Source organism: Peromyscus californicus, unplaced genomic scaffold, assembly GCF_007827085.1.
Source record: "Peromyscus californicus insignis strain IS unplaced genomic scaffold, ASM782708v3 Scaffold_7__1_contigs__length_154581171, whole genome shotgun sequence".
Taxonomy (NCBI): Eukaryota; Metazoa; Chordata; class Mammalia; order Rodentia; family Cricetidae; genus Peromyscus; species Peromyscus californicus.
In genome coordinates, this window is record NW_026294595.1 from 140,586,265 (window position 1) to 140,602,262 (window position 15,998).

Here is a 15,998-nt window from a genome sequence, read left to right on the forward strand (position 1 = left end):
ACACACACACACTAAATAATTTTTAGAAGAGATGCTTTAATAATGTCCAGGTTTCTTGAACGATTGGAGCCACCTAGAACATGATATATGTGGTTGATTTTGTTTCCAGCGAGGATGCTATTTCTATGGGGACAAACACCAACCGTATTTCGGTCATGACTGTGTACCCCATGCTTGGCTTGACAAACCGCGGGGTTGGAATGAACACTCTCCACCCATTTTTCTGTCCCCGGTGGTCACCTCCAGTCTATGGGCTGCAGTTCTGCACATGGCCACGAGGGGGCGAGGGCACTGGATTGCACTAACCCACTGCCATCAAACCCCTGCCTATCCTTCCTAACAAGGAAGGAACAAGGTTTGTGGCCACTTCTGTGTGTTCAGACCCCTTCATGACCTTTTCTCATTCTCAGATTCAGAGTCTGGCATCTGAAAACACTCAACTGTGGGCCTGGGATGCAGCTCCAATAATTGGTAATGGGTGTGTGGCAAAGGGTCCCCAGCCCCTCAAACACCCTCTGCCCACTCCAAGGTCACAAGAAGCCTGCAGCTGCGTCTGGACATGCAGTCTCCACCTACCTGCCACACACCGGCAGCCCTCTGGGCTACAACTATGACTCCACTGAGACCAGTGGGGACAGCCTGTGACAGCTGTCCACATGACAGTAAAAAGAATGAGAACATTCTGTACGTGGACTTGAAATCTAAGTGAAACCAGGCAACCAAAAATGTGTCAAATGCTCACTTGTGTATATATATAGAGAGAAGTCTGCACTGTGTAAATGCTGGACACTGAGGGACATTCAAGGCCACGGGAGAGCAGGGTGGCTGGAAGGTCTTTATACACTCTTTCAAATCTGCAAGCAGGAGTCATGTGACTGCATTTGGCAGTTGAATGAATGATAAAAATCAAGGTTCACATCACTTATTTATTCACTCTTTTATTTGAGACAGGGTCCCATGTAGTTCAAGCTGGTCTTGAACTCATTACCTAGCCAAGGGTGACTTTGAAGTTGTGATTCTCCTGGCTCCCCCTCCCAAGTGCTGGGATTGCAGGCATGTGCTACCATTCCTGGTTCCAGGAAGTGCTGGGGACCAAACTCAGGGCCTTGTGCATGCTAGGCCAGTACCCTACCAACTGAGCCATAGTCCCAGCCCTAAATTTCACATTAAAAATAAAACAACAAAAAAACCACCATTTTTCTACCCGTGTGTGGGGGGGCAAGTCAGTTCTTTATGTCCTTTCCTCTGTGGAAGACTTCGGGGAGGAGGGGTGAGGGGCAAAGGAGAAGGGGGCCCAGAAGCTGCTTTCTGAGGGTGCCCTTCAACAACCCTTTTAACACCTGGGGACTCAGGAGGGAACACTCTCACAATCCCCCTCCTCAGAACCCACACCCCTGAGCATATGCACCTACACATATGTATACGCCCACACAGAGGCACAGCATATGCACACATGTGCTCCAGGCCAGAGACACGGGTAACTCTACCCAGAAAATCATGGGGACCTTCAGCCTTCCAAGACGGACCTTCTGGCCTAGAGCCAGAGGCTGATGGACCAGGGCTTCCAGGATGGCACTAGCACTCACAGAGCCTGGTGGCCCAGCCCTCTGCCTTGGCCTCAGGGAGACTGCAGCTACCCTGACTGGAAAGAAAGTACCTGCCCAGGCCACCCCTATAGGGTAGCCAGGATCTCAGGGGACCTTCCTCTTGTAGTTGGCCATTCATACCTGACACAGCCACACCCTCACCCATGGGAGACTGTCACGATCAAACCATTTTGTCAAAAGTTTAATTAAAAAAAAAAAAAAAAAAAAGGTGAAGAATCTGAAAAAACTGGCATGTTGAGAGGAGAGAACCCAAAAGATTATAACCGCGAGAGACCACTGGCTCAGTCACGAAGAAACACCATCATCAAAAAAGATATTTAAGTTTAATACAAATTTTATACAAAGAAAATGTGAAAAAATACTCCCATATGCTAAAAGCAGTTACGCTTCCCAAATAAGGCCAGCTAGGCTAGATTGTTTTTTTTTGTTTTGTTTTTTGACAACTGTAATTCAATTCACAAATGTTCTTTCTCTCCTGTTTTCTTCTAGCATTTCTTCCTTCCTTCTCTAGTAGGGGTAAAGTAGCTGGGCAATGCACAGCTTGCATTCTCTTATCAACAATGAAGAGATAGTAAACGAAGACTAAAATGTACAACGGAATGTACTGGAATGATATACAATTAATTTTTCTCATATACACACATCATCTTTTGCTTCGATCGATGCTCTTGTTTCACACAACATACAAAATGGAACTACAGCAGACGTGGCGTTAACGGGACAGCATGACCGGGCTTGGCTTTCTCTCACACTGCCTGTGTTTCATGCTTACATAAAAACGTAGAACTCCAGCATATAAATAATACATACATGCTCCATCCGCGGGCTCACGTGTCCTCAGCGTGCACCTTGCTTTTGAGTCCTTGCTTCTGAGATGCCTATCTCTTCACAACTAGGTGTGAGTGCTTGTGGAAAGCACTCGGCAGAGAGAAGGGGTAGCCCCACATGAATGCCGTCCGCATCCACGACGGAGCAGGGCTTGTTTGTGTGGACCTTCTGTAAACGGCAGGCTGCTTTGCCTCTGCGGGAACCATGGCTGAGATCACAATCACACACGCTTCTCTCTGTGTCCTTGGAGCCCAGCAAACTTGTGTTTCAAAGCATCGTCTTGTAGGGTCTGTGAGGGGCCGATGGCTTGGTGTGGTGGGTCCAGGACAGCACAGCCTGGGAGCCCCGATCGTGGTGTGCTGCAGAGGGACAGTGGCTTCCTCCCTCCCCTAGGTATCCAGGGAGGAGGACCTGTGTGAGAATAGCAATCCCTGGGCCCAGCCCTGACACCACAGTGAGGCCAGAGGGCTAACTAGCAAGCCCTCTGGATTATCAAAACATTCTTTTCGTTGTAGGTTTTTTTTTTATATATAACTTGTTTTTCTTTTTTCTTTTTTATAAGTTAAGGTCAGTATAGATACGAAAAAGGAAGGTAGGCTAGGTCAGTGACGTCACAAAGTGTACCTACTTCCACCTCAAGTGTTGGGCTCACCAGGTCCAGCAGTGCCAGCCAAGGCCCATGCTGGGATGGGGTCCAGTTGCTGCCCTGCAGCCAAGCCCACGGGCAGAGCCTGAGTGTTGGGATTGGAAAGGTGGCTGTTTTCCAGTTACTGTTACTTCCGGTTGTTTGGGTTCTTTCCCCCCTGCGGGGAGGTGTTCTGGCTCACGATGCACCCCTAGTCCCAGAAGGCGTCAAGGCGAGACTCCCGCGACTCTTTGGGTATGAGGTTCTTCGCGCTGGTCCCTGCACTGTGCTCAGAGCGGGTCGACCCTCGCTTCTCCTCACTGCTGCTCCACAAACCTGTCTTGCTGCTCCGGGAATGGTCTGTGGAGGAAAGGCAGCAAGCTCAACTCCCCTGCCCACCTCCCCTCAACTCATCCCCCAGCTGGGAGCCACCTCCTTCCCTCCAGCTGGACAACCCCCACGGTTGCACCACAGCTACTACTGAGATCCCTTCTCTGGAGGCATACAGAGCAGAGGGACAGCTGATTTGGGGGCTTGCAGGGACGTGAAGGTGAGTGAGCAATGGAGCCCCACTGGTGGGGGGAGCCTGGCCCTTGTTAAGTGACTGAATGACATCACAGGGCCCGTGCACTCTGCCTGACATCGGTCTTGGAGAAAGACCCTTGGAATCCGGCACATGGTCTCCCAATGTTAACAGGGCTCTTAGGTAATTGAAAAGACTCACATCCAAACCAGGAAGCGATTGGAGAAGAGAAGAAATGAGGAGTAGATGAGGTGGCTAAGCCCACCTGGACACAGACCCCGTGGACTCCTAGTAAGGATCATGTTAGGGGTCAGTGACCGAAGCAGACCCCAACTGACACCTGGGATGGTTTTCAGGACACACAGGTACCAGGCTAGGTAGTGGCTGAGGAGGCAAAGAGAACGCTGAGAGAAGAGTGCCACCTTAGCCCCCATCTGTGGGCCGTGCTGGTGGCGGCGAGGACAGCCTTAATGGCTGTCCACTAAGACCCCTTACTTCCGTGACCATTCACTAAGCTCCCAGGTTCTCCAACTCTCCTGAGCTTCAGAGCGTCAAGCTTAGAGATGGAACGGGGCCAGTGAGGAAGGGCCGCTGCTGCCCCTAAGAGACTGCACTTCTGTCTGTCTGTCTGTCTGTCACAAAGTATGTGCAGAGAACGCTCCAGTTGCTTTTACATTCAGCCAGACGGGGACAGTGTTCTAACAGGCAGAGGAGCAATTCCAGACTGCCCTAGTTACACTATAATCTTCTAGGGGCTGGTCGCCGAGTCCTTCCAGCTCTGGGGAGAGCCAAGATCAGTGGGGACACTAAAGAAACAGAACTGAAGACCCCAGGATCCACAGGCCTGAGCCTCAAATGAACTGGGTCCAGGATGCTGGTTGACATGATCGGTCATGGCAGGGGAAATGCAGTATCAGCTGAGACAAAACAAAAGCCCCGAAAAGCCAACCCTACACGGTCCGACAGCAGTGTGCAAAGTACAGACGAGACTGCAGAGCAGAGGGAGACTCAAAGAACAGGACACGCCCACAAAGACACACAAACACACAAAACAAGGCTTCTGCATGCCAGGAATGACTCCCCAGCAGCTCCCAGGAGATGGGGTCATACTTACACTTCTGGGATGGGTAGTTGGGGTGCGGCTGGTGGTCTGTAGTGGTTGGGGTATAGGCAGGCTGCTTGTCACACCTCTTGCTAACTGAAGAGAGCACAGGTAGCCTTAGAGTCTGTCACAGCGCAAATTCCACACAACCCCAGGGGACGACAATCATGGTCACCGATGGGCTAGCTGTTCCTGCACATCTGCCACTTAATTGGATGTGCTCGCAGGTGCCTGGGGCTTTTGAAAATGTGTGCAAACCACAAACAGGGTCGCCGGACACAGCACCACAGGGGGAAAGTGGACACACAGGGACACGAAAGCGGCCCAGGATTTTGCAAGCCACAAGTTCTCAGGATTTTTGAAAACGAAACTCTCCGAACCATAAGCTCTGCCAAAAGCCTGATTCTAGCAGGGAAACTGAGGCTGGATTGAGGCGCACTAGGGTAGCAGACACCACACAGCAGAGCAGAGGAGAACGGACTGGTTATCTGTGAAGAGCGGGAAGGTTGGCAAAGTTGCCACACCGAGGACAACAGGGGACAGCAGCCAGGAGGGACTAGCGGACTAAACCCGAGGCCACGATAAAAGGACATCCATAAACCACATCCAAAGCGCCCCCACCCCAAATCCTCAGGAAAGCCAAGGGTGCTGGTACACACCTGTCATCCCAACCCTCAGGAGGCTGAGGCAGGAGGATGACGACTTTGAGGCCAGCCCTGGCTACACAGCAAGTGGAAGGAGCGTGTACGCTGATGACTCTCCTGAAGAGTTCAGCAGGGGGACACTGGAATTAGGAGAAAGAAGGAAAGGAAGGGAAGGATCACCACAGCGGGCCACGTGCCTGGGCGATGAGTGGTGTCAGAGTCACTGCAAAGGGAATCGTGGGATTTCAACTTTTCACACTCCGAGAGAAGAGATGGGAGAACAGACAGCGAGGTGCACATGGTCTCAGCCTGGATGCCAGCAGGCCACACGTGGGGCGGCATGGATGTGACGGGTGACAGGAAGGAGAAGGTGAACTGACAAGGAAAGACCGCCTCTCCTGACAGCCAGGGGCGGTCGGGCCGCATAAAGCAACGACCTTAGAAGTCGCATAAAGCAACGACCTTAGAAGTCGGAGCGGGAGGGGAAGCCCACGGATGAAGTCTAAAGACAGGTCGGAAAGCGGGCCTGTGGACGTCCCAGCGGGCCGGCACGCAGTGGAGCCAGGCAGGGGACACCCTGCCAGCTCGAGTCCAGTCCCTGGGCTTGTATGCAAGGACACTCTGCTCAAAACTCTTAAAGGACGAGCTGCCGCTGGGGAGATGGCTCTGTGGTTTGCCCAGCACACGAACCCTGAACTCAATCCCCAACACCACACAAAAGGCCATCAAGTATAAAGGACGAAGGAGTGGGGAAGCCGGTACCCCTCCTAACATCTGTCCTCACAGACCCTTCCGTTCCCACAGAGGCCAGATGCAGACACACAGCTCAGGACCACTGGTGTTCGAAAGGCCTTCCTTCCTCCAAGATATGTCACAGGCAGCGACCCCCGGACCAAGTTCTGGTACTCATTAATGTGTCAAGAGTGGAGCGGGGGTGGGGGGTTGAGGGGGGTGGGAGGTGGGTCAGCAGTCAAGAACATTGGCAGCTTTTCCAGAGGTCCTGAGTTCAATTCCCAGCAACTACAACCATCTGTAATGAGATCTGGTGCCCTCTTCTGGCCTGCAGGCGTACATGCAGGAGAAACACCGTACACATAATAAATAAATCTTAATTTAAAAAATAAATAAAGAGTAAGGAGCAGTATGAGGGCTCTTTCTGCTCTGACAGGTCCATCAGCACAGACGGTGTCGGTGGGAAAAGGGCTTCAGACTGTTTTCTGCACAGTGTCCCCGGCCTCCCAGCACTCACCGCCAGGAAGTGCCCCCCCTCCCCATTCTGCTCTTGGGGAGTTAGTCTGTGGGGGTGGGAGGGGGTGTCGATGTGAGCGTGGAGGCCGGAGTTAATGAGGAGTGTCTTCCTCCATCCTTTCTCCATCTTTAGTTATTTATTTCAAAGACAGGGTCTCTCTCGCTCAGGCTCATGTCTGGCCAGTGAGTCTGAGATCTCCGGGCCAGGACACTGGAATTACAGGCACACGCTCTCTCACCGGGCTTTTTTTTTTTTTTTTTTTTTTTGATTTTTCGAGACAGGGTTTCTCTGTGTAGCTTTGCGCCTTTCCTGGAACTCACTTGGTAGTCCAGGCTGGCCTCGAACTCATAGAGATCCTCCTGGCTCTGCCTCCCGAGTGCTGGGATTAAAGGCGTGCGCCACCACTGCCCGGCTCTCACCGGGCTTTTTACACGGTGCAGAATCCAGGCGTTCACGTCTGTATCCACTGAGCCGGCTCACCGTTACCCCTGCCTCAGTCTTTACCCTGGACTCGAGATAAGGCTCCCTCTGAAATCTCCACAACTCTAGGATTGCCTGAGATAAAGTGTCAGTCCAGGCCGGCTGGGTTGGGGCTCAAAGAAGGCAAGCACCAGCCTCAGAACAGAAAGCCTAAGCAAGGCTATGGGGTGTCTCCTGAGCACTGCATCTGTGCCCAGCACTTTAAGAGAAAAAAATAATTGTAATAATAATAAAACTCACAACAATTAGACTTGTAAATGCCCTGGCTTGTCAATACCTCCTTCTTCCGTTTTTTGCTTTTTAGTTTTTTTCTTTGGGGGAGGGGGGAGCGGGGGAGGGCGATGGCATCTTGCTATGTAATTCTGGCTGACCTGGAACTCGCTATGTAGGCCAGGCTTGTCTCTGCCTCCTGAGCGCTGGGATTAAGGGCATGCGCCACTATTGCTGAATGAATGGCTTCATCTTAAGACAGTGTTGACATGCCAAAATAGAAGCCAGATGAGTGAGCTGAGGTGTGAGAAGGGAGCTGGAGACAGGGTACCAGGAGAGGCTCTACCTGGGCTGTGAGAAGGGAAATAGAGGCAGGGTACCAGGAGAGGCTCTACCTGGGCTGGGGAAGCTGAGTGGACAGGTTTCAGGTTGTGCTGCTCAATCCAGCAGCCACGAACCAACAAAGTTACTATTTCAATTATCCAAAATAAAATGTGCAATCCCATCCCTTAATCACATGAGCTCAAGGGTTTGATATTCATTTCCAGGATGGACAACAACATAGACCTGACCATGGCTCTTGTGAGGAATTTTCTACCAGAAATGAGGGGTGTGGAGCGGAGGAAGGACCATGGAAACACAGGTGAATTTATCAGTGCTACCCGGGAAGGATCTGAGAGGGACAGCTTAGCTGCCGAGGACAGGAACGGAGGGGCGGGTCAGGTGCAGGTCAGCCTGGCTAGGCAAGGCAGAGAGAATCTGGTGCTTTGCTTAGGACAGTGCCCAAGCCTGATGCTCCACAGGATGCAGAGGCAAGGAGGGCCAGGCAGGTGGTCTGACAGGGAACAAAGGACTTGGGATGCTGCTGTCAAGGAGTCAGGGACTGATGTCAGGGACTTAACAAGATGGCCAAGGAGGAGAGGAACTGTACCGGGGTGATCAAGACTGTGTGTCATGGGAGGAGTCTGTTCCCCTGGGTGAAGCTCTCCCAGTGAGCTCTGGGGCTCAGGTGCAGAGGAGGAAAACGTGGAAAGCTGGGCTTATTTCCAGGTGTGCATGTTGAGGAAACAAGAGCCTGGGCTCTACTATCAGAGCTCCTTACAGAAGGGAGGGCCAGGGAGACACAGCTGGAGGTGTGGGGAGGGAGAGGAAAGAGTGCCAGCATCACACAAACCAAGGCCACAGGAATAGCCTGGGAACCACCTCTGGCGTCCATTGACAGCCATTTTGTGGGGGCTACCCACGGTACCTGGCATATTACGGAAGGCCCAGCTCTGATATTTGACAGCTAAGCAACCCGAGTGTCCAAGTCAGCTCCTGTGGACGACTTCCTCATCTGTCCCGAGAATCACAGCAGCTGCTTTCTCCGAGAGGCTCAGGACAGCAGGACACAGCAGAGCAGTGCTTCCTCGGGGCTCTTCTCACAACTCCCTCCCCAACCCCGTGAGATCGAAGGCCTCCTCTCCCTTCAGAGTCACTCTCTCCACTCCCTCTGACCAAAGATGCTCCAGATCAGGGGTCAGCAAAGGGAACCAGGGGTCCCAGCAGACAGCCACTTCTGCAGGGCAGGGCTTGCCGACGCATGGCCATGCACTGGGCTCTGGGTTTGGTCTGTGGCCTGCACAGCTGTCAGAGAGGACACAGCTTTCTGTGAAAAAGTGTGGCCTCAAGAACAGAGCACAGGACACTCCTTGGAAGAGACCTCTAGCAGGTTCCCACTGGGCCTCAAGGTCATTCCTAAATGTCACTTCTCAGCTCTAACTCCTCCACGGCATCCCAGAGTCCCAACTACAATCCCCCGTATCTTACTCAATTCAAGGGTTTCTTTGCTTGTTTATACTTGAGACAGTTTCATGCTGTAGACCAGGCTGGCCTAGAACTCAGAGATCTGCCTGCCTCTGCCTCTTGAGTGCTGGGATTAAAGGCGTGCGCCACCGTGACTGCTTTTATTTTACACTGTATTTTTATTTAAACATCATCTCTAAAAAGTGGAAAATCCTTTAAGGCACCTCATCAAACATGAGAAAGAAAAGGAAGGAAGGAAGGAAGGAAGGAAGGAAGGAAGGAAGGAAGGAAGGAAGTGTTCCTTACTAAGGGTACCCTCCATTCTGTCTTTGTGAAGAGCAGAACTTAAGCCAGGCAAGGGGGCACAGGCCCACTACTCCAGCGCTCAGGAGGCTGAGGCAGGAGGATCACGAGACAAACGACCAGAATTTGAAATAATCTATGACATTAATGACATCGTGGAATGACAGAATCCCCGAACTCAGCAATATGCAGGAACTGAAGGAGATATTGGAGGGGTGGGGGCTGCTTTGTCCACCAGCAGCCTTCAATTATATTACATCCCAAGTCTGTGAGTTCAAAAATAAGCTTAGCATGGTGGTGCACGCCTTTAATCCCAGCACTTAGGAGGCAGAAGCAGGGGGGATCTCTGAGTTCCAGGCCAGTCTGGTCTACAGGGCGAGTTCCAGGATGGCCAGGGCTGCACAGAGAAACCTTGTCTCAAAAACAAAAACAACTAAATGTGTGAGTTTTAGACCCTCCCTATCATCGCTCCTTCAAACCGCCATCCTGAGTGACCTTCCTCTGTCTACCTCACCGTGCAGAAGCAAAACATTATCTTTTAGTTTTCAGCTAAAGAAAATCAATGGACAGAGAGATCCTGTGGCCAAGACAGGAGAGACCCTCAAATTGGTCAAAACTGTTGTTGAGAAGGAAGCCATGGCTCTGAACTCTGGGAGCAAGTTCAGAAGAATGTGGGAAAAGACACCCAAGGCTCCCAGGAAGGAAGGTTGGCTCAAACTAACCCAAGAGAAGATGCCCACAAAGGCCAGCAGGGGATCCCAGGGGAGACTCATTGACAGAGGTCCTACTCATCATCATCTTCGTCATCTAAGGGTGTAAAGGTCTTCATATGGCCTGAGGACCTCAGAGACTCTGTGTCCCAGTGAGGGTGCCCTTAGTAACACAATATACATGGGTGGCCAATGCAAGGAGGCACCCGGATAACACCTTGCCTAGCCACACCCCCACCCGAACCCATCCAAGGTACCCCAAAGGATCCCAAGCCTTTAACAGCCCCCAACTCGACCAAGTGAAATATAAAACACCATCTGCCCACCAGGGGGCGACATACCAGAGCCTTGGTTGGAACCTAAGAGAATGGAGGAAGGCGTCTCTCTGGAGCCAGAAAGGTCCAGGGTCTAGAAACAAACAAACAAAAAGATGGGACCATAGAACCCCAGGGAATCATGGGAGGGCTCACTATTCCCCCCACCCAAGACACCTTAAGAGGCCTCTACCTGGCGATCAGACAAGAACAGATGGATGGCCACACATCTTACGCTCTGCCTGCCAGATTCAAAAGGCCAAACAAAGCATCTGAGTGATTCCCCTATTTACTCCCATTGTCCTTGCTCCTAGAACATTCACTGCTTCCGAAGCTCCACCCACAGACCTACCCAGCACCTTTCTGTGCAAAAAATGTATATACTGCTCAAAAATGCTACCAACTTGTTTATTTCATTAGTCTCTTACTAGACGACACTGTCTGTGACGTCAACAGGGTTTTACTGACCATCTAATGATCTCCTGAAACACACAGTTAAAAGTGTAAGCAATAAGGACCACGCCCCCTAAAACAGCCTACGTATTCAACTGTTATCACATACCCCATGGGAAGCAAGCAGCTGGGACCCCTGTGTCCAGTGTGACAGCACTGGCCACATGTGGACACTTAAATCTCAAGTAATTTTAAAATAAGCAGGTCCTTGGTCATATCAGCCACATTTCTTGTCCTCCATAGTGACAGGAGGCTGGTGGCTTCCAGGCTCAGCAGAAGGGGCATTGATGATAACCCTGGACAGCAAGGGACACTGGGGGTGGCAGACACAGAGAGGGTCCTTGGCGCAGGGTGACTGTCAGTGGGGACCCTCACCGAGCTGTCCTTGCTCTTCTCTGCTGATGTCTCTTTCTCTTTGGAGGAGGCACTGGCCGTTTCTGAAGGTGCCGACGGTGCAGTGGAGGAGCTACCCTGGGTTGACTTATTTCCTGTGTCCGCGCTGGCCTCAGCATCTGCTTCCTGCTGAGGGGCAGTGGCTAGGGACCAATGAGAAGGAGAAAACCCATGAGGATGCTGCAAGCCGTGTGTGTGTGATGGTTTCAGGCTTCATTTAGAGGCCAGCTCCAAACCTGCGCCGCACCTCGAGGACCCCACGGCTTGGTCCCTATCCTACCCCACCAGGCTCCATCCTTCCCAGCCCCACCTAGAGATCTGGCAAGGGCCCCGGTCTCCAAAAGCCAGAGCTCCAAACTTTATTTTAAAATTGATCTTTTAATATTTAGCAATTCAAGTTTTAAATCACTTGCTGAGGAGAACATGTTCTCCGAGCCCAGGAAGCCTGTGTGGAGCCAGACTGTGACCGCCCTCCCCACAAAGGAGCCTCTGGTCTTCATCTAGGCTGAGATCTTCCTTAGCCCAGTGGCCTTGTTTCTGAGGCAGAGTGACGGAGACTAGCATCTTCTGAGAGGGGGCACAGAGCTTCTGGGTGAATAGAAAAGCAGGGAGGAACCACCAACACAGACCTCACCGTGCCACAAAGGAAGGCGAAAGATTTAAAGAATCCACATGGAGTGCCTCTCCCCCAACGCACATCACCAAACATGGCTTGGGCTGCGGGGGTGTGGGGTGTGGGGGTGTGGGGGGCCTTCGGGTCAGAATGAGAGATGATGGCTTATCATGGCAGTCCTAATAACAAATCAGTTAGCTCCCAGCCAACAAACACTTCTTCCTTAGCCTGAGAATCGGGACTGCATCCTGTTGAAGGCTGTGGATTACTGTTACCTCAAAGAACAGATCACCTGGTCAAAAGCTCTGCCAATTGGCTGCTGGAGGTTGGAGACCCTGTGCCAGGTCTGCCGTGTGACGCCACGACGGCATCCCTTGTGTATAAGAGCAGCAGCTGTTTGCAGGCATCCATGGCAAGAGCCCACCCCGCAGCCTCCCAGGCAGGCGCCCATTCGACGGTACCTGACTGGGTACAGGACTTCATGTGCTCAGGCCAGTGGGCCTGCTGGCAGGGGTAGTCGCAGTAGCTGGTGTTCCAGCAGCAGTAGAAGATGGCCTCCTTCTTGCAGTTCGCACACCACTGCTTCTTCTTGGTCTCGTCGACTGCCTGCTGCTTCTCCAGCTCCAGCTGCTTCTTCACCTCGGCGATGAGCCGATCTCGCTCTTGCTCCAAGCTCTGCCGCATCTCCGCCATGGTCAGCTCTGCAGGAGGAGGACACCGGCTACATCCCTGATCCAGTACAGCGCGCTCGCCGTCAGACCCCCCAGGTTCACACAGACCCCATCTACGTCTTGGAAATGGCCCCCACTAGCTCAGTGACCCTGCGCCAGTAATCTAGCTGGGACATTTATCACTCAAGTCTGATGGCCTGTCACACTGGGAGCGATGGATGGACCGGGTCCGTAACAGGAGGCCTCAGTGATGTCATCCCAAGTAACCTCAAGTTGTAGGAATTCCACAAGCCCTTCAAACAATTTCAACTGATATTCACTCTCAACTGTTTTTTCTGTCAATCAAACATGTATACAGTACCTAGTGTGCGGAACACATACAGCACCTACTGTGTGCAAGTGTGGTTCTAAGCACTTTATACTTGTAACATAGCATTACCATATTCCCAAGGACACACTCCACCATCCTGTTTCACAGATGAGGAAACAGGCGCACAGAAAATAAAGGCATTCCAATAGTTTGTCTTGAGATACTGAATGAACCCTGTCAGGGACACTGTGGTTGATTATTATGCGAATGGGGCAACTATCGAGCCACTCATTCCTAGAACATTCCTCTGCTTCTACTCCAGGCAGTATATACATTCACAAGTAAACCTCTCACTGAGAGTAAATGATCCCTCAATTCCCCACAAGCTCTTCTTCAACCAAGAAGACCAGCAAAGGGCCACCAGGGTGGCTCAGCAGGTAAAGGTGCTTGTGGCCCAGATGGGGTCTGCACCCGCACCCCCAGATCCCTGAGGACTGTGCTCTCCCCAACTCCAGACACAGCCTAGTTCACATCTGGGCCCAGACTCAGAGCAGCCAGAGGCTCATACCTGCTGGGGGCGGGGGCGCAGGGTGTGTGTGTGTGTGTGTGTGTGTGTGTGTGTGTGTGTGTGTGTGTGTGTGTGTGTGAGACTCACCCAGGTTGTGCTTCATCTCGGCAAGCTCCTGCTGGTGCAGCCACTGCAGCTTCTCAATCTCAATCCTCAGCCTTCGAATCTGCAGGGAGGGCACAGGCGCCTCAGACACCACCCGTGCAGCTGGTGCCCTCAGGTGTGAACCTGAGCTCTGCCTGGCAACCTGGCTCTGGACCCACTGTCCCATAGCTCAGGTCATGATTGTGTGGTGAGAGGTAATGGGTCCATACACACACACACACACACACACACACACACAGATATACATCCTTGAGGATCCTAGCCCTGAAAGCCAAGGCAAGTGAGCCATTTTCCTCCAAAAAAATACATCAGGAGGGAAAACTAAATAATACATTAAAAATTTAATTAGCATCATGATTCTTTTAAAACCCATGAAAACAGGGCGACACCGAGATAGCTCGGCTGGTAAAGCATCTGGCGCCAAGCCTTATGACCTGAGCTTGATTCTAGGGATGGACAAGTTAAAAGGCAAGAATGGACTCTCTAACCCCACTTCTACACACACACACCACACACACACACACACACACACACACACACACACACACACACACACTTGTCATTCTTGACATCCCAAATCCTTTATCTCTAAAGACCAAAAGGATCTAGGGGAGGGATACATTGGGGGCCACTCATTTGAAGGGGAAAATAAACCCTAACTAGTATGGTGCTCTCCACCAGGGCAACCTCCTCACTCATGACAGTGACAATGCCTGGTGTTGTCACTCTGGGTTGGCAGAGTTGGGCCAGCGCTGCTGATTCGGGAGGACACAGATAGTTAGTAGCTGCTCCACACCCTCCCAAAACCTACACAGGACACCCCAGAGCCGAGGACCACCTGTACCCCACGACGGAGCAACTGAGTGAACAGCCACATGCCAATGCAGAGGAGTATGGCAGGGTTGGGGGGCTGGAGGGGCGTGGTCATCCTGGCACAGACTGGATCCAAGGTTTCAGGGGAGACATGTGGACCAGAACTTCAACCATCCACAAATGCTTAAAACGAACAAAAAGGGCTGACTGTAGTGGTACATGCCTTTAATCCCAGTTCTCAGGAGCAGAGGCAGGTTTACTTAAACTCGGTAAGTTCAAGGCCAGCCAGGGATACATAGTGAAATCGAATCTCCCTGCCCTCCCCCACCTCCACCAACTGCCAAAAGAAAGTTCACTGGGGACAGAGAGATTTCTCCTTGCTGGTTGACACTGTCAGTGTACTCACAGAGGGTCACACTTATAAAACACACAGGCACACCCCCATGCACCATGCACACGCTCGTTTGTTTTTAAACCTCCACTGATTTCTTCAGGGCCTCTCGTAAGCCTTTATATACCCACTGTCCCATCTGTTGCCGTAAGAAAACCCTGCCTCAAGGGCCAGTGTTTCTGCTTGGGATCCATTCCCAGCCTGCAGCACCATCTCCGATGGCCTCAAGTAACCCTGTTCCCTGTGTGTTGCCTGAGGACTGATTCAGGCCACCAGGCCACTGCCAGCACCACGCTGTCCACACAGATACCAGCAGGGGGTCACTCTGAGTGGCCTCCGAGGGAGGTGCAGGGATGAATGTTTCTGTGTTTGGCTCTGAATACGAGGCTACTTCATGGTTTAATTATAAGAGGTGACTTCAAAAGCAACTAGTTTGGCATTTTAACCACTGTCTGTCTTTGCTCATAGAGCTATGGTGCCTCCAGTTTACAAATTCTTACATAAGAAGTGCTTGTCGAGCCGGGCGGTGGTGGCACACGCCTTTAATCCCAGTGCTCAGAAGGCAGAAGCAGGCGGATCTCTCTGAGTCTGAGGCCAGCCTGGTCTACAGAGTGAGTTCCAGGGCAGCCAGAGTTACACAGAGAAGCCCTGGAGGCGTGGGGAGATGGAGAAGACTACACACACTGACCATACACACACCAAAGCTGGGGTCCAGTCTCCCTGTGATCTAACAGGATGGAGGCAGGGGGCAGCGCTCGTCTCCCTGGACACCTACTTAATGAAGCACCCCAGCCAAGCTCACCGCCAGAGAGCAAGCCAGTGCTTGGACCCAGTGGCCCCGAGGGGCTTCCGGCCCGGCTTCCCACGGCCCTGGCTCGCGCCCGGGACTGCGGGGGTCGGGTCCCCCAGCTGCCGCTAACCTCCGCGATCGTGCTTCCGGTGGTGTTTTTGGAGAGGTCATTGTAGATCTCTGTCATTGTCCCTTTTATGGCATCCATCATCTACAAAGACAAAAACAGACGCTTATGTGACCCGGGGGCCGCTCTCCGTGGCTTTCGGGGGGTCACGCGAAAAGCTGACACTGCTGAAGTCCGGGACCCGGTGTCCCTCCCAGGACCTGGGTGCTTTAGGCCGTCAAGATGCCCCACAGAGCAGGACTGGACTGCATCTGGCACCCAGGGGTGGAAGCCGAGGAGGCCACTAAATGACCTACAGTGATCTACAGTGTACAGCCCCTTGCTGAGCTGAGAAAGCCAGCACAGAACAATGTGGAAGCCACACAGAGTCCCTTCTGGGGGCCC

General features: G+C 52.2%; 1 protein-coding gene across 15 annotated transcripts in view; it reads right to left on the bottom strand.

Annotated features, from left to right (window-relative positions):
* Positions 1 to 1,911: 1,911 nt before the first annotated feature.
* Zmynd8 (zinc finger MYND-type containing 8) overlaps positions 1,912 to 15,998 on the bottom strand; it is a 103,141-nt gene continuing 89,054 nt past the window's right edge. For 11 of the 15 annotated variants that reach the window (XM_052723357.1, XM_052723350.1, XM_052723355.1 and 8 more), the window contains 7 exons: positions 15,618 to 15,698; positions 13,476 to 13,554; positions 12,301 to 12,540; positions 11,209 to 11,369; positions 10,408 to 10,474; positions 4,698 to 4,781; positions 1,912 to 3,420 (listed from right to left, as the gene is read on the bottom strand). In XM_052723357.1, the coding sequence (XP_052579317.1) occupies positions 3,272 to 3,420; positions 4,698 to 4,781; positions 10,408 to 10,474; positions 11,209 to 11,369; positions 12,301 to 12,540; positions 13,476 to 13,554; positions 15,618 to 15,698 (861 nt within the window). In that variant the 3' untranslated portion in view covers positions 1,912 to 3,271. The remainder of the gene's footprint in view (positions 3,421 to 4,697; positions 4,782 to 10,407; positions 10,475 to 11,208; positions 11,370 to 12,300; positions 12,541 to 13,475; positions 13,555 to 15,617; positions 15,699 to 15,998) is intronic. The other 4 variants (XM_052723359.1, XM_052723356.1, XM_052723358.1 and 1 more) reach the window with 1 other exon arrangement.